This window comes from Maylandia zebra, linkage group LG20 (genome assembly GCF_041146795.1).
Source record: "Maylandia zebra isolate NMK-2024a linkage group LG20, Mzebra_GT3a, whole genome shotgun sequence".
Classification (NCBI taxonomy): domain Eukaryota; kingdom Metazoa; phylum Chordata; class Actinopteri; order Cichliformes; family Cichlidae; genus Maylandia; species Maylandia zebra.
In genome coordinates this window covers 5,912,633-5,929,881 of record NC_135186.1, presented here as the reverse complement: position 1 = coordinate 5,929,881, position 17,249 = coordinate 5,912,633, and the positions used below count along the sequence as shown (strand labels likewise).

Here is a 17,249-nt window from a genome sequence, read left to right as displayed (position 1 = left end):
CCAGGAAATGACTCTTTAAAAATGTGGCATTCTATTACAATACAACGCTCAAATTCAAATTGAGCTCTTCAAACCTACCAATTATTTTACAAATGTTTGCTAAGCTTGAACACATGGCTATAGATGCTTGGTTTTATACACATGAATTCAAAGAGTGAGACATGCGACCCAATACTTTTGTCCTCATAGTGTATTTAAACACCTTTAAAAAAGAAAAAAAAACTTACAAAGCTAAAAACATGGTTGTTTTTCTGACAAGACAACAACACTACTAACTGAAAACGCTACGTCTAGATGAACAGAATCAATTTTTGGGGAACCCTACTAACATCTTCCTATAGAACCCATTGTTCTGCAATAAACTACACAGCAGCAATTAAACTTAGCCCCATTTTCAACATTACAGCATCCATCCATTCGCTTCCGCTTATCCTTTTCAGGGTCGCGGGGGGGCGCTGGAGCCTATCCCAGCTGTCATAGGGCGAAAGGCGGGGTACACCCTGGACAGGTCGCCAGTCTGTCGCAGGGCCAACACATAGGGACAGACAACCATTCACACCTAGTGACAATTTAGATTAATCAATTAACCTATCCCCACAAGCTGCATGTCTTTGGACGGTGGGAGGAAGCCGGAGTACCCGGAGAGAACCCACGCAAACACGGGGAGAACATGCAAACTCCACACAGAAAGACCCCGGCCTGATGGTGGAATTGAACTCAGGACCTTCTTGCTGTGCGGCAACAGTGCTAACCACCGTGCCACCGTGCTGCCAACATTACAGCAGTGAAATGCAATACACACAGGTATCAGGGCAACAGCAATTCAACAACAACACATATAAAAGGAAAACACAATCAGGAAGCATGTTTCCCGCGATAATACTTGCATATTCACACCTAAGTAAGATTTAGAATACAGGATTTTAGCTGGTAGTGGGTATTTTCACAGTGTGGTAGGCCTACTGCTACTTAGAATCTGCCACTTGTGCAAATATAAAACATTACATTTCCCTTGAGAGTAAAGTCATTTATTCTCTTATAGCTGAAATATTTACAAAATATGTTTGTTCGAGTATTCTGTAATTAGGAATATACATAACAGCTTTTTTTTAGAAAGGCATCTTCAAGCCCATTTGAGATGCAGGACTCCTGCATTTCAAGAGTATGGCTTAGCACATGAGAAACATGTACACTGTATCTATGGCATGTTTTGACAACATTTGACTTCCAAATACAGATCCTAAAAACTCAGCAAACTGGTCCAGAAGACCAACATCCAGCTGGTAGAAAGCCTGGACTGTGAAGTCCATTAATTTCATTTTAACCCAAAAATTTTGTATGGGATGTTCCCACACTGAAGTGCAACGTTTATTAGGAAAATATAACAATTCAGTGCAATTTTTACAAACAAAAATACAAGTGGCAGTAAAGCTGGCACCAGGTGTAAGTGCACTTGTGTGTGTGTGTGTTTTATTCAAACTGCTATTATGCCAGCACTACTAAGAGCATCAACAGTTTCCTGTGTGTGGTTATGCCTCCATCAGTGCATTTTATCTTATTGCCATTAACATTACACATAAAATACCCCCCAAAAAGACAAATCCCAAAGGATTTTATGGCAAGCTATAGCACGCTCAAAAACGTATTTTTTATGCAGATTGGTTAAAAATTGCAAAAATGACCCCAAACGGCCTTGACAGATGTGTTTACCGAGTGTTTTTTGTATAGATATTGCTACATGTAATCATTAAGTGTTCTAATGCTCAAACTCTTCTCCCTTTTGTGTGCATACTAACTAAGTGAAGTGCACCATGCTATCCTCGCATTCTTTGGGCACAGCGAGCTTGTAGTTCTTGCAAATTAATTTATAATTCTTTCCATCGTTGTTGTCCCAGTACTCAGCACCACAGACTTTGTACTGAATGGCAAACTCTAACACTGCTTCTGGTTGCAGGAATGGAGGTACAGGCAGATGAAAACGAAATGTATCGCAGCTGATTTGGCCCATTCTGCCCTCACAGTTCTTAGTGATGCTGGACACCCAAGAGGCCTTAGCTTCTGCACAACTCTTCCATCCTGTAAAAGAATAACGAGCCGTCACATCTTTCTCAAAGTCCAAATTGAGGACTTGGGTGATTCCGATGACCCCCAACTCAAAACACAAGACTCTTTCAAGACAAACTTTCTGCTCATGGAGACGATGCAGGAATCCTGGATGGTCTCCAGGTTGCTGGGCAAATGCTGGCTTCAGGTATGGCAAAGAAATCTCCATATGCCTTCCATCTGCCATCTCTGCACTCATCAACAGTCTAAAGGTAACATGATGGGGCACAAGTGGATCCTCTCCCGATTTAAAAATCTTGACGTCTTCCAGGTCCAGTCCCAAAGAGTCAACAAACCGTACGCCAACACTTCTGCACTGCTTCTTCTTGTCAGTGGCAGAAGGCAGCGAGTGCGACCGCTGACGGATGATGGGTTTAGGCGTAGGTTCACAGGAGAGACTGCGGTGAAACTGTTGTTTTGGGAACGAAACTCTGGGGCTCGGGGGACGGATTGGAACTGGCTTCTTCTGCACATTAGGCTTGTCAGCCCGGAGCATTTCAGTCAGGTTAATAGTAACACATGACCTCCTCTGTTCAGACTGTGCTGGAGGAATCCTCTCAAGTCCAATAAACCACCCTTTATCCATGTGTGGTGAGAGCAGGGGTTCAGTTCACCTGTAAAGTTGGGAAGTAAAAGCATAAGCTTCAGCGTCAGCTTACTAAATGCAACAAGCCATGAAGCAACTTTCAACAGAGCAACTTTGACGTTTAAACAGTAGAGAGTGGGCGTGTACTCGGGGAGTACGTGCCCGCATGCATGCATACGGTCTTTTTCTGCCTCTCTGAATGACTGCAGTATTCCTGAAACTGCCTTTAACATCACTTGCTGCAATCAGACGTTGACATCACCTCACCATGTGAAGATGCGAAGAGTCAGTCACGTATAAGCTGTAGGAAGCAGCCCAATCTCGATCCTCCATGTAGAGTAGTATTATCAGTGCTGCGTGTAGTGCCTGTTACTGGTTGCAACCGCGTAGCCTGATTTGTAACTGCTAACTGCCTTCATCGCTCTCCAACATCCCATACATGCATTCAACATGAGGTCTATACAGATCAGCTGACGTGCTCGCAGTTAACAGGAAACTACACACGGACCAGAATGACGTCGCATGGGTGATTGAGTACTTTAAATGAAGCGGGTGCGAGTTCACGCTGTTTAACTCCTTCTCTGGGACACGGTCCTCATCGGATCCCATCTTGTGCACTCCATTTGCTTATCGACTGCAAGCAAGACTCTGCAAAAAAGGGGCTTCAGCAAACGCTTTAAAATGAAGCCAGCGCGCTTTTTACTGCAACTCCCATGATGCACCGCTGACGCTCGCTTCGACACGAACAGGCGAGCCAGTCAGCAGCAGGTAAACAAACCTATCTGACTGGGACGGCGAGCCAAACAAAGCGTTTGCGCCGTGTCACCGTCTCGCATTTTTAATGGTGATGAGGACGACATCGGGGAAGGAGACGCGCCAGCTGTCAGCAAGCGATTCAAATAAAAGCTGATCTGCGATCGAGCAGCGGGGCCATACGACGGAGATTAGGAGGACGCGTTTCAACCTGCGGATACAGGGGACGCTTGACATCTACGCACGATGCACTGCAGCATTTTTGAGAAAATGGGTGTTTTTAGCCTAATTATCAGACTGGAATATGTGATCCGAGATGTCGGTTGGGTTCTTTAGCTACCGTGTGATCTAACTGCGTCGGACTCGAAAGCAACAATCATCCCCCACTGTGCTGCAACATGGGGCCCATCATGCAGGAGCGCACAGCATCCACGACACTGAAACGCGTCGTTTCCAAAGAGAAGATTCGGGTGAAAAATACCGAAAATAGCGGGACAGTAACCAGGTAGGCCTCGTTTACGCTGACGGGTATTGCACGTTTTTTTTTCTTTTTTTTCGTTTTATTTGTATCCTTGACGCGAAGGCGATCCTAACAAACCCGTGTTGTGTTTTTGCAGTTCAAAGAAGGGTAACAAGACGAAGAAATCTGTGGGCCAAATGAAAAATGGTCTCCCAGGACCAGGTCAAGATAAGGACACGGTGACAACAGTGCACAGAGTATGTAAATGATAGCCTGATAAATTAAAGGGATGTAAATGTATACAACGTCATTATTATTTTTATTATTTGATAGCAAGATAGTGTTGCCTCATGAGTTCCTACCTGTGTACAAAAAGCAGAAGTAATGAGAGATTGTTTTACAGGGTGCACAATCAAAAGGTGCCAGAGTTAAGCCTTGCACTACACGCAATACAAGCAAAGTGTCCAGGTAAGAGTGGAGTTGGGGGTGTGCATGCTTTGCGATTACTTTGTAAATCCCTAAATCCCCAACAGCTTTTCCCCGTCTGTCTCCTTACAGCCCCGAAGAAGAAGGGGATTTGAGACCTCAGCTCCGCAAGCAATCTTATGCACACAGGAAGGAGGAAAAGCGAGAAAATCAACGTGTGTCCCAATGCACCAGCGAGCTCCAGCAAAACCGTGGGGGGATGGGAAAAAATCGGCGAGCCCTCTCGCTGCCTCTCTCTCCGATATCAGGAGTACGGCAAGTGCCGGCTCAGCCCCTGATGCACTCCCCAGCTCCCACCCCCGAGGCACTCCAGCAGCACTACAACCACAAAGATGATGACACAGACAGTGCAAGTGATCTGTCGGACTCTGAGAGGCTTCCAGTTCTGCCCTCCCCATGCACTCCCTGTACCCCTCCCCATCTCAACCTCCGGGCAGAGATCATCAACTCTAGCGACTTTCCCCCAGACTTTCCGGGACCCCATGGGGCAGTGGGTGATGAAGATGAGAATGAGAAACCCAGCTACAGTTACCCAGACTTTCTTCCTCCTCCCTTTAACAGTTGGAGTCTGAGACAGCTGGCAGTGTTTCTGCATACAGAGGGTCGTGGTGCCCCCCGGCCTAAGCCAGTAGGGTCCTTAGAGAAGTACCTGGAGAAGCTCCTCCAGCTGGAGTGGCTCCAGATTCAAACGGTGCAAGCAGAGAGCAGCCGTCTGCCTGGGAGCCGCCCAAGGCCACAGGGCTTCTCCTCTGCTACTACAGCTCATCAACCTAGGCCTCACACAGCTCCACCATCCCGACTCAACTCCCCAAAAGGGCTGCGGCACACCCAGCGAGCATTCCCATTTGCACCTGTCAACAACCCCCCATCACCTGCCTCAACCCAGCACCAAGTCTCCCGCCTTCCAGTCTGTCCTCACTGTCACATTCGCTACCCATTGTGCAATGGAAGCTGCTCTGCTTATGTCTACCAGCGCCACTCACGACTCAGCCCACTGCTTGAGCGCAGAGCCAGACCCAGTGCACCGACAAAAAGGAGCAGCAGTGAGACCCGAGCTCCCTCCACAGAAGGTAGGAGCCCAGGAGGGCAAAGTGGAAGTGTGGGAGGGGCTCACACCCCAGTTAGCCCCTCAGCTGGAAAGAGTCACCACAGGCAAATGCAGGCTGCAGGCAATGCCCGTAAGCTACCCCAGGAATCTGGCACTAACCCAAACAGCAGAGGTCAGGCGAGGAAAAGCCGTGTCAGAGCTAACTCTGAGACAGATGTTAAAAAGGAGGCTGGTGGCATGAAAGCAACCGGTGCAGAGAAACGTGCTTTTGCTGCAAGTAAGAGAGAGACCATGACATCCAAGAAAGAGGAGAGGGACTGGCAGAAGACAGAGGCAGTAGGCCAGGCCTCTAAAACAGCCATGAAAAGAGCTGCTAAAGACCTGTCCTCTCTCCCCAAAGCCCCAGTCAGTAGTAAGCAGTGCGGCAAAATGAAAAATGTGCACTTTGTCGCAAAGTAACCCCTGTAGACTTGCAATATAGTGCTTTCCTTAGAGGTTACTCGGTACAGGAGCTTGAATCTATGCTTGCTTTCTGTGTAAACTGTGTAATACTAACATGTTCTAACTGTTGTACAGCTAAATCAGTAAGTGGTGTACAGCCTTTAAAGGTCGAAACCATCAGCAATCGTGCAGCTAGAATACAGAAAATAAACAGCAAAGATAACTCGACATTTAAATAGAGCAGAACTATATACGCTGCATTTAATTCCAAATGTACAGTTATAGTTATATGGCTCACTATGAGCCTGAACACTGCTATTATTCAAAAAAGTAAAGCTTTTGTGTACAATAAATAAATAAGTAAAACTATTGCACTGCACAGTCATTGCTCAGTAATCCTCTAATGTTAAAATAAGCATTTACTGTCCCGCTGGCCAGTTTTCAGCATAAGTAATTCACAGTGAAGATAAACAGAGGTCACTATGTTTCAACCATCAAATACGACCATAGCTGTTTCAGTGCAATTTTTGAATGTTGGAATGTATTTGTTTTCAATGTTCTTATTTTTTTTTCCTCAATGTTGCTTTTTATTGTTCCTTTGGTGCCTCCATGTTTTAAGACACATTTTAAGTTAAAGCAAGTTTAGGTGAAAAGGAGGCAAAGTAAGTGGTGGGGTACTGCAGTAATGTGGTCTGTTCCAGATATATTTGTGATATGGTTTTAAATTTTTGGTTACAAGGGCTTTTCATGTTTGAACAGCTTGAATTGTAGTTATGATAATATACTGTATTTTGCATAGAGCTGAGCTCTTTCTATCATTGAAGACGGTGTAATGTTTGCTACGAATGTAAATGCATATTTTTCCAAATTTTATATGCCATAGTTATATTTATCAGAAGTGCTGTGGTTGACTTGTACTTTCTTCTTCTTCTTCTTCTTCTTCTTCTTCTTCTTCTTTTTTCCCCCCATCATCATTGCTGTTTACACTGTCACGCACAAAAACAAAAACGCAAAGAAAAAGAGCTGAATGTAACTTTGTGTCATTCCCAGGATTCAATGGAAGTTCAGAGGATCATAGCTACTAAGCTGTAATGTTCTACATATCACCTCCATATCCCATACTTGATGTCTGTAGGACACTGTGTTTACATGAGTATTTTATCTGTTTCTTGTGATTACTATGTGCACTTGATTCATGAAAACACGACACCACTGTAAATGTGCTACTTATTCTGACTGCACCTCTTAACTTAAATATCTATGTAAACTATCAAAGCCATAGATAAGGGGCCTGGAGTGGCAGTGTTGTTCTAAATGTGTACATTACATCGACATGCACGCAGAAAGATTGTGGTATGTACAGTATTTTCTCAATGTTGAATGCGAGTATTTGTAAGGCATAGAAATAAATGTTTTGCACACAAGCGGCACTGGTCTGTTGGTCATTCTTTGAAGCACCTGAAGAAATGGTGCCAGATTCACAAGTGTTTTTGTCATTGACATTGTGCATGCAAACATGCAAACACACGCTGCCATTCAAGCACATTGATTACAGTATTGGATTCAAAAGAAAAACCCTCTGTACTGGTGTATTTCTTGTTGAATGTAATGTAGGGTTGTTACATGGTTTGTAGTAGATTTTAAGCATCAGATCTGCACAGATAACTGTATAAAGCATTAGAGATGTATTTCCCCATAGCTGGCCGCTTAATTAGACCCCTCAATGCCACCCTGATTATTCAATCTTTAACACTAAGTACTGGAGTAGCAGCATTGTAGTAGAAAATCTCAATCTGATTATGCCTTCCTTTGGCATGGAAATGGTTTTAGAAGCTGGCGAAGCTGTTTCTCTCTGTCGTTTACACACCCTGCAACAAAGAAGAGGTTCTTAGAATGGGAATTACTGTTGCCTCGAAAAGAAAAGGAAAAAAAAAAACCAGGAGCAGCACATTTAGGCTACCTAGGTGTGTGTTGGCTGTGAAACCTGAGCTGCCAAATGTTTGTAGGTTGGCATCCTCTCTGTAGACAGGACCATCATTCCACATGAGATCATAGCCACCCACTCTTTTCTCCTTCCCAGTGAGCCTAAGGAGAAAACAGTCCATTAGAACACAGTATGCAAAAAAAGGAAATGGAAGTAAGCTTTTCAAAAGTGCTTCTTCACACTCACATTCTTAACTTTTAAATGTGCTATAATCCAGGCTCAGACCATATAAAATGACTGGAGGGAGGGGAAGTCCTCGAACTCTGCTCCCTAATGACAAAACGGAAAAACATATGAATGAGGTCTTTACCTTCCCTCCATATCCACAACATTCAAAGTGTCTTCCAGCAGTCTGCATTTCATCTCGTAATCCTCCTGACAGCTGGGCGTGTGTGATGGAGAGGCATTCACCTCAATTAACCACCTGTGGAAAGATGAAGGGTTGATTATGTTCAGCAAACATTTACTTTCATGCCACTGTGGGCCAATCCACGAGTACAGCAGACAGTTCATTAAGGATGGCTAGTATTTGCAGTGGACAGAGGTGCTTTAATTAATCCGTGCGTTGTAATTTAGCACAGCCCAGCTCTCAGCTTATCAGATATGCTGAGCATTTCGTTTGTGGTTATTCATGCATTTCTAGTGAATTCTCCTACCTTAGGTATTTATTTCAGTTTTATTTTATAAATATGTAATACAAGTTATTTCAGGCCATTGAGAAACCCAAAAATTCTTAAGCATAGACATGCATGGTTTAGTAGTGTATGTTTAGAAATACACGTAAATATGATAGTGCACTGTGTTGGCATGTGTTTATAGACTTACGGTTTGAGGTTCTGATCCAGTAGTATGTCATAACCATAGAGCTCAAAGCAGTGTTTGTCATTAATAATGACCTTTTGTACACTCTGAAGACTGCGGACAAAGATGTTGTCCATCTCTTTAAACAGGGTTTCTACCATCTCTCTGCCGTGTTTTGCAGTCAGGTATCTTCGAAGCTGTTGCATCTGCCACTTGCATCCCTGCTTATCATTGGATGAAACAATGCAGCAATAAAGAGATAAAAGCTGTTTAAAACAGACATGTTTCAGAACATAAAAGTAACATGAGCTCTTTTTCTTTGAGGTTCCTGAATTACACACCTTCTCGTGATCATAGTCAGGTGCTGTTTTTTGAACAGACACATTGGTGAGATGCATATCTGAAAATAGGTGCTAAGGAGAAAACTTTACTGATGGGATTCAACATGGACAAAAGCAAAAAAAAAAAAAAAAATTAGGATGTGACAGTCTCGGAAATGTGGCCAAACTGAGCTATTTAAAATTTATTTTTACATGACAATTCATTAGACAGAGCCTAAATTTGTTATGCTGATAACCCAGGGCTAAATGTATATTAGTAAATGTATCAGCATTCAATTTAATGCAAAAAAACCCCATCAACAATAGTAGAAAAAGGGATACACTTGTCATCAATACTGCTGAGGGAAAAGCGAATGCCTGAGAAGCGCGCAAAGCCGTCTCGATACAGCCAGGCTTTCAGGGGTACATACTGAAAGAGAGACAAACTGATTTTAACATGCAGCAGATTTTTCATTTTATATAAAACTATGCAAGCTACAGGGATCAGTACATACTGATGTGACCAGCACATAGACCCTCATATCAAACTTTCTGCCTGTTGGGGAAAAAAGCATAAAAGGTAATGAAGCAAGGATATTTTCTCATCGACAACAGTCAACATTGCTAAACAAAGTATTGTCAATTTTCATTGTATGTTAAATGAAACTGTAAATTAATTATATTAAATTGTATTATTTTAGCATGCTCATTACCATTGATTAAATAAGGGTTCTCTATATAGCGCTGTGCCACATAGCTTTTCACTTGAACTCCGTCCTTCTGTTCCTCTGAGCGGGAACCATCCTGTGTGAGTATTATCAATCAGACTCTCAAAATGTCTCCTTTTAGCAGTTTAACTTACAACCAGTTCTTTACATAACCCCACCTTCTTCCACTCTATGATGTCTTTCAGTTTTCGAAACAGAAAAATGCCTTTGCCTTGAGATTTTCCAACCTAGACAAAAGAGATATATTTTCATGGTATCGGAGCAGCATGGTTATAACTTATTTTTACTTTCTGAGGTCATAAAAACTTTTTTTTGTTGTTTTTGCACCTGGTTACTTGTTTTTTTCTTTGCTTGTTTTTTAACTAACCGGCTTCATGATCCAGGTGTTGCCAGGGCTTCGATTGAATTCCTCTACAAAGAGATGATACTCACTGGGCATTGCAAAAGTGCAAGGGAAAAAATCACAGTTGGATGCTTCTATGCAACCAACCTCCCTTTCAAGCTGTTTCTGGTATCTCTTGAGGTTTTTCACCATAAGATTTTTGCGAGTCAGCTGTAGTGCAAAACATAGAAACAAAGGAAATGACTTGTTTACCACTAAAATGTCCATTTAACAGTTACATGAAACCACAGGCTGATGATAACTCACCTCATAATGGTTGCGAAAGTGGTTTATCCTTACGTGCTCCTCCATGTATGTATGATCAAAATTCTCCCTCAGCCATCCCACATCACACCAGTTGAAGTCCCACTCACCATCACTGTGAGGAGGAGAAAAGAAAGCTGCAGGATCAAAGACACCGCTGCCATCCATCCCTGGTGTAGCATTCTCTGGGGAATGTTCCTGATTTCCTTCTATATATGCAATCCTGCACATAATTCCACAGAGTCTTTCTAAAATATCAATCTACTCACTCTTTAACTTCAATCCAGTTTGGTCTTTGGTGCAAGACATCCTGTATGGTGTTACAAGGCAGGCCACATTTGTAGCGCACACAGCTTCTTCCTTCCCTGAGGAAACATTGCATCACAGTACATGTATTTTTAAATGTACAATCAAATTACGAACAACACTTACCGCTCTTCATATGAGCCTTTGTATCCATATGCCTGTAAAGGTAAAGGAAGCAAAAAGAACTCAGTGGCTGTGAGGAGTGAAAAAAGTTAGCTTTACAAACACTTGACAACTTCCAGCTTAATTGGTAATTGAGTGTGAAGTTGTAAGATGTTGAAAAATGTTGTCAATAAGCAATTTTTCAGAATTGGCAAATTGCTGCTTAACCCCAACTTCCTCCTAATTTGTGGCTCTCATGTGTTACTATTTTATTTCAGTTTTAACACCACAAAGTTGGGATAACCCAAGGTCAACGAGTGTGTTTTTCAGACAACTGAATACTACGCTGAACAGCACTCTTCTGCTTTGATTATTAAATTATTAGCATGTGTATCCCGTAAGTAAGTTATAACTCTAGCAGCTAGGCAATGCCACATCCACATCTTTGTTATGGGAACAATGTCGCTTCTTTCTTTTTACCTTATACTTTGACATGGATGCCCTGACCGCGAAAAACAGAGGAAATTGTCGAAATTACTATTATTACAAAAGTATTTTTAAAAACACGTGAAAGTAACGCGTACTGGCTACAATAGCAAAAGTTAGCTACTGTTCAACAGTGTTTAACAACTGCTACCATGGCAACCTTGCCCCGTACTGTCGGAAGAATGTCCTAGTGTACTTCCCGTAGAAGACGGAGACTTATTTTTCAAGCAGAAGCGCGAGACATGTAACGAGACATAAAACGCTCACAAACGTTATAATAATGTGAGGTTTTCATCCAGCTCATTTAAATCACAATCATGCACCAGCATCTATGACAGGGTCTCATGAGCTGCTTGTTAACCCGATAATATGGAGAACATATTAAAAATAACAGGCATACAAAAGCTTCTAAAGAATGATGGAAACAGTAATCATTATTATCTTTATTATTAGGAATCTGTTCTATCAATTCACCACTTAGTGGCGCCAAAACTCCAATGAGTGGGCCAAATGATGCATTTGTAGCATATGCTAATCAATAATAGTATTTTGTTTAACAGCATTTAACATTTATTTTTCCCTGCTAAATTAAATGAATTAATGTGTAATTGCATTATTTACATATTTGTATTATCTATCTGTCAACAAATATATAAATGGAAGCTAATACTGCTATATTATTATTATTATTATTATTATTATTATTATTATTATTATTATTAGTGTATATATAATCCTGCCATTAATAAAAACCAGAGACAGGAATTGCACTTAGTGAACTGTCATCACTATGGATTGATCTTTAATCCCTTGCTTCTTAAATTGACAGAACACAATGCTCTGTCAATGGTTAATTGAGCTCAGTTCAGTTCGATTTAATTTATATAACGCTAACCAACAATAACAGTCACCTCATCGTGCATATACACTGCAAAGGAAAGACCTACAATATTAGAGAGCAAAACACCAAGCAGAGGATTCATGGATTGTATCTATTATGCATATTTTTCTTTGTGATCGAAGCCTGCTCATTTAAGTGGTCATTACTTTCCTCGAATTTTTTTTAATGTCTCTGTGATATGATCAGGACCCACACTGTGTTCAACACCCACACCTTTAAAAATAAAAGTTCTCAAAGTGACACACTCTGAGCACCTTTATTTTTAAATATAGCATCACTGCTTCGGCACCGAATATATTTTCCAGCTCCTTCCCACAGAAAGCACACCGCTCGTTCCTGAGTCCGGGCACTAGAAAGGGGCCGAGTTCATTAGTTGTAATCCATCTCACCTGTCCTCTCCGTCCTCCCGGCACAGCCCCGTGATCTTACCGTACCACCCCTCCATTGCAGCTGAGCCAGAGTCCACACCGCTGCCACAGTCTCATTGATCCTTTGCTTATTGTTAATGTTCATTTAAAAAAAATCCGTGGTGGGTTGGGGTTACAGTACGTGGAAAGTATCTCTTTTTAAGCTATAGCCAGTTTGCAAAAACATTGACATTTGTTGTTTTTCAGCGTACTGTCAACAAAGTGAGGGGAGCTTATGCTGGACTCACATTTCTGTGAAAAGTTAAATAAACTGGCACATTACTTGTTACCTCAAACAATCATCCATACTTTAGACTCTGGCTTATATGTATATGTAAATAAAATTTGATCAGGCTATTTAAGAAGACTTTAAGATGAATGTTGATAACCTCTCAAATTGTAAAATGAATGGCACTCAAGCTAAACCAAAACCCAGCCTCAAAGCCTCATTGAAATGACAGCTGTTACAAAACGCAATGAATGATTTAAGGAACACATTAGACTGTGAGCCATTATGAGTTTTATTGTAATTATTGGGTCCTTTTTTTTATCACAAAGATGAAGGCCAGATCAAATCTGCTCAAATGGCAAATTTTTATGTTTCAAATCCAAAACAGATGGCTATAAAATGGCATCAGTTTTCTTTTAACCTTCATCTGCTTGGCTGAGGCACAGAAGTAAAAACATGCACGTATTAATTTGGTCTCCAAATGGCAATAAATATTTGGAGCACCCCCGACCGACTGTGCATGCCATGTGTAATAATTAAATGAGAGTGTGATTATACCGCAATTACATGTAGGATGACTGAAAACTGACAAATTGCTTAAACAGAAATCCTAACGTGATTTAGCGTTTTCAACCTTCCTCTGTGAAAAGTAAGCGCAGATACTGAAAGCTGTATGAAACTTGAGCCATCTAAGATTTCAATGTTTCCTGCTTTAGGTTACTTCTAATGCCTTTTTACATTTTTCCTACAACCAGCAACCTTACTGTTTTTAAACAACACTAAATTATAGTGTTCTGTTGTCCGTTTTAGTTCTTTGTGTTTCTTAAGAAACATCCAAGCTTTACTCTTTCTCCTTGCTTTTCAAAACCCAGTGTGTGCAAAAAACTTTGTTTCCTTATCCCTGATAATAAGTTAAGCAGTAGATGCCAATCAGAGGGCAGTGTTTCAGCAAGCTTTTATTCTGAGACACATTTCCTGCATTTGTGTCTGTGCAACAGTTTTGGTTTGGCACTCACTGTAGAGAGACTTTCTATCAGTCTCCAATAGTAGCTGTATGCATGTTGCCTGTAATTGTGGCTAACCGCTTATGTTTAAGTCTTTATGCAACAAGAAAAAAAACAGCTCCATCACAAGTGTCTTGGAATGCAAATTGTATTTGGGGGTGAATCCACATGGGTTTCTCTCTTTTAAATGTGCACCCTGTGTCTTCTGTGGATATAAAGTTAAATTCCAACTTTATTTTCCAATTTAAACTGTCATCTCAAATTTAGGTCATTCTTTCACAGGCCCTCTGTGACTGTTTTAGTTTGACAATATTGATTCAACCACTCTGTGGGTTTTGCATACCCACAATACCGCCAACTTAATGTGAAGCATCACGGAGGTCATACAATTTCCAGCAAGTGCTAGTCATCAGTCATGGTAAACCATATGCTCTTCAACAACAATACCGCAAAGCAGGAAATCTCTGGGGTAGACGGGATCAGCTGCTACTCATTTGAGCGCTATCTTGCTGTGTTTAGTGTTATAATCCTCACCTTGGAAGGATGTTCCGTTCATGGAAAGTTCAGCACAGCCATACATATTTCTGCAGAGTCTTACAAAAATTGGTTGAAACCCTTGTCTGCATCCAGACGAAACATCTTAAGTAAGTCACCATGACCAGTCAGAGGTGATGGGAGAGACACAGGACAAAAATTACCCCGTGGAAGTGAACCAGACATTAATAATAGCTAATAATTAAATGCAGAGTAGGCTACATAAGCACTGTTATGCCTTTTGGTCAGAAGTCAATAGTTAATGCATAGTCTGATTAAGTTACATAAGCAAAGTGATAAATAAGTTCAAAGTTAAGAAATATTATAAGTAACTCATGCTAAAAACAGTTAAAATGTCTGGGTTCGAAATTTGCTCAGAGTGAGACATCGTTATCACAAGCAATCTTTGTATTGTACGTGCGGAAACGGGAGCGAGGGAGCGCTCTGATTATTCGCATATCTTTGACGTGTTTTCTCCGTTAATGCTGTGAAAAGTGCTTCGGCAGTATTAAAAGAGTGAACGAGTTCATGTACACGCTAAGAGTGCCCTACACGCTTGTACCTTGGGAAACGTTCGTCTTTGGAGTATTAATATGTTCAGAAACAACCTTTATATGTGTTTACCTGGAGTGAACTGCGATGCTAATGTAACGCACGTGTTAAGCTAGGCTAAGTTTGTCATTAAGATGTGTATTAGCTAGCAATTTATTTTCATTTTCTGTATATTTCAATTACAAATAAGAAATAGCAAGGAGAAGCCTTGAGAGAGATAAGGCTTTAAAGGATCTTCATTAAAAGCAAGAAAAGCAGGCCTTGTGTGGAAGATCTCCTCTATTTTGTTCGCTTGCTGTCTAGCTTCACATGGTCACGTGTCGTGAGGGCAGGATAAGCACATAGAGAGAAAAAGGTGAGTGAACAAGAAACAGTAGATCAATGGAAGCCCCTCGTAGCCTAGGGTTATAGCAACATAACTAAGGGAGGATTCAGGGTCACCTTATCCAGGTCTAACTATAAGCGTTCGCCAAAAGGAAGGTTTTAGGTCTAATCTTAAAAGTAAAGAGGGCGTCTTTCTCCCGAATTCAAACTGAGAGATGGTTCCACAGAACAATGAAGGCTCTACCTCCCATTCTACTTTTAAAGAATCTAGGAACCCAAATGTTGGGTGTGTAATCAGGCAGCGGAGGCGACGTCTGGGTTCAACACTTTATTTTAGGCTTTACAGCGGAGCTCCATCTTGTTCTCGCTCTCTACTTTCTTCTTCTCCTCTTTCTCTTACCCAGCCTCATTAGCGACACCCCTGGTCTGACAGGGTAACAGCATGTACTAATTTTCTTCCCTTATTATAGAACCTTGTAAACACAACATCTCCCCCTTTTCTCAAATAATACTCTTTCCCTTGTAGCACAACATGAAACATTCGACAGCCTTTTACTTTTGAGGGAATTAGTAACTTCAGAATAGTATTATATATATATCCTGATAAAAGAACTGTAATGGCAAAGTAAACGTGCCCCGGATCAACCCTGAATCAACAGTAACAACCATGTGCCCTCTTCTCAGCTTATCAGAAGTCACAGCTGGAATTAAAGATAACTAATGAAACTCAAATGCACTTTCCCTTCACAGTCATTTCTCACATCTGCATATTTCTCCTTTCTTTGTACCTCTGAACTATTTCATAACAAAGTCTTTTGTCCATCTTGGTGGTTGTCTGTCCCTCTGCAGTGTGGGACGTGTAGCAGTCTGTGCTGAGCTGATGTTTTCTGTCTCTGTATCAGCTCTTTGTGTGTGTTTTGAGTTCTCTGGGACAAGTGAGAGACGTGCTGCATTCCATCTTCTCCCATCGCTGAGGATGAAAGAACTCTCACCCGTCTGCTGCTGTACCTCCAGCGGCTTGGTGTATTGTGGCTCTCCTTTTCCCACATGGAATGGCTTTCGTACTCTCACTGACGCACCCACAGTCACTTTAGTAGGTTTAGCACCTCTCTTTCTGTCTGTATAAAGTGCACTTCTTTTCTGTGTCAATGTCACTTTGGATCTGATGTGGTCATATTGTCCAGCATCCTTTGGTGGTGGCAGAATGTTGAGTTTAGTCCGCATGGCTCTTCCTCTGAGGAGCTGGAAAGGGGACTCACCAGTTGTCGCGTGGGGAGTCGCTCGATAACTTTGAAGCAGTTCTGTAACCACAGTTTTCCATGGTCGCTGAGTAGCTTGTGCTGTCTGTATGGAGTCCTTCAGTACTCTATTAAAGCGCTCCACACATCCATTTGCTTGAGGATGATAGACGCTTGTCCTGATGTGTTTTATGCCCCTTTCAGCGAGAAACTCAGCAAAGGCAGCTGAGGTGAACTGCGGACCATTATCAGTTGTAATTTCATAAGGGTTTCCTTCACGGGCGAAAATGGAAGTCAGGAATGCAATCACTGTCGCAGTTGAGGCGTTTGGTGTGAATGCGACTTCAGGCCACTTACTGAAATAGTCAACTAGTGTGATGGCAAACCTGCAGTCATAGGTTCCTTGTTCAAACGGACCAACAATGTCGACAGCAACATGTTGAAACGGACCCTCTGGGAATTTGATGGGTTGTAACGGTGCAGGTGAAACAGCTGCAGTCTTGTCACACGATTGGCAGGTTGTGCATGTGGACAATATTTCGTGGACCAGTTCATCCATGTTTGGCCACCAATATAGATCTCTCAGGCGTTGTTTGGTTCGGACCATGCCTTGATGTCCTTCATGGGCTAGGTGCACTACTTTTCCTCGCAGAGATTTAGGAACAATCAGCCGTGTTCCTCTAAATATCAGCGGTGACTCTGCTGCCAGTTCATGTCGGACCAGGAAGTAGGGTTTGACATCATCTGGTAAGGATTTTCTTACTTTCGGCCAGCCCGAAAGAACGATCTGTCTTAGTTTTGTTAATTCAG

General features: G+C 41.9%; 3 protein-coding genes across 4 annotated transcripts; 1 reads left to right on the top strand and 2 right to left on the bottom strand.

The window, feature by feature from the left end:
• Positions 1–189: 189 nt before the first annotated feature.
• Positions 190–3,228, bottom strand: ppp1r3da (protein phosphatase 1, regulatory subunit 3Da). The gene is made up of 2 exons (XM_004554158.5): positions 2,957–3,228; positions 190–2,717 (listed from the first exon to the last, which is right to left on the bottom strand). Exon 2 carries the CDS (start codon positions 2,687–2,689, stop codon positions 1,796–1,798), a length of 894 nt encoding a protein of 297 aa, XP_004554215.2. The 5' UTR covers positions 2,690–2,717; positions 2,957–3,228; the 3' UTR covers positions 190–1,795.
• A 203-nt stretch (positions 3,229–3,431) lies between these two features.
• On the top strand, positions 3,432–7,301 carry fam217ba (family with sequence similarity 217 member Ba). Its single transcript, XM_004554159.5, has 4 exons — positions 3,432–3,947; positions 4,060–4,159; positions 4,306–4,370; positions 4,461–7,301. The coding sequence occupies exons 1-4, from the start codon at positions 3,841–3,843 to the stop codon at positions 5,893–5,895; spliced, it is 1,707 nt and encodes a 568-aa protein (XP_004554216.2). The 5' UTR covers positions 3,432–3,840; the 3' UTR covers positions 5,896–7,301.
• A 246-nt stretch (positions 7,302–7,547) lies between these two features.
• Positions 7,548–11,405, bottom strand: ttll9 (tubulin tyrosine ligase-like family, member 9). 2 transcript variants are annotated; one of them, XM_004554160.3, is made up of 14 exons: positions 11,245–11,405; positions 10,789–10,820; positions 10,626–10,721; positions 10,360–10,471; positions 10,078–10,263; positions 9,869–9,937; positions 9,696–9,786; positions 9,498–9,538; positions 9,325–9,412; positions 9,004–9,062; positions 8,687–8,883; positions 8,172–8,285; positions 7,838–7,962; positions 7,548–7,745 (listed from the first exon to the last, which is right to left on the bottom strand). In XM_004554160.3, exons 1-14 carry the CDS (start codon positions 11,257–11,259, stop codon positions 7,675–7,677), a joined length of 1,296 nt encoding a protein of 431 aa, XP_004554217.3. In that variant the 5' UTR covers positions 11,260–11,405; the 3' UTR covers positions 7,548–7,674. The 2 variants fall into 2 exon arrangements, 1 of the variants encoding a protein (XP_004554217.3); XR_013094746.1 differs by lacking the exon at positions 7,548–7,745 and having other exon boundaries at positions 7,837–7,962; positions 8,048–8,285.
• Between the last annotated feature and the right edge of the window lie 5,844 nt (positions 11,406–17,249).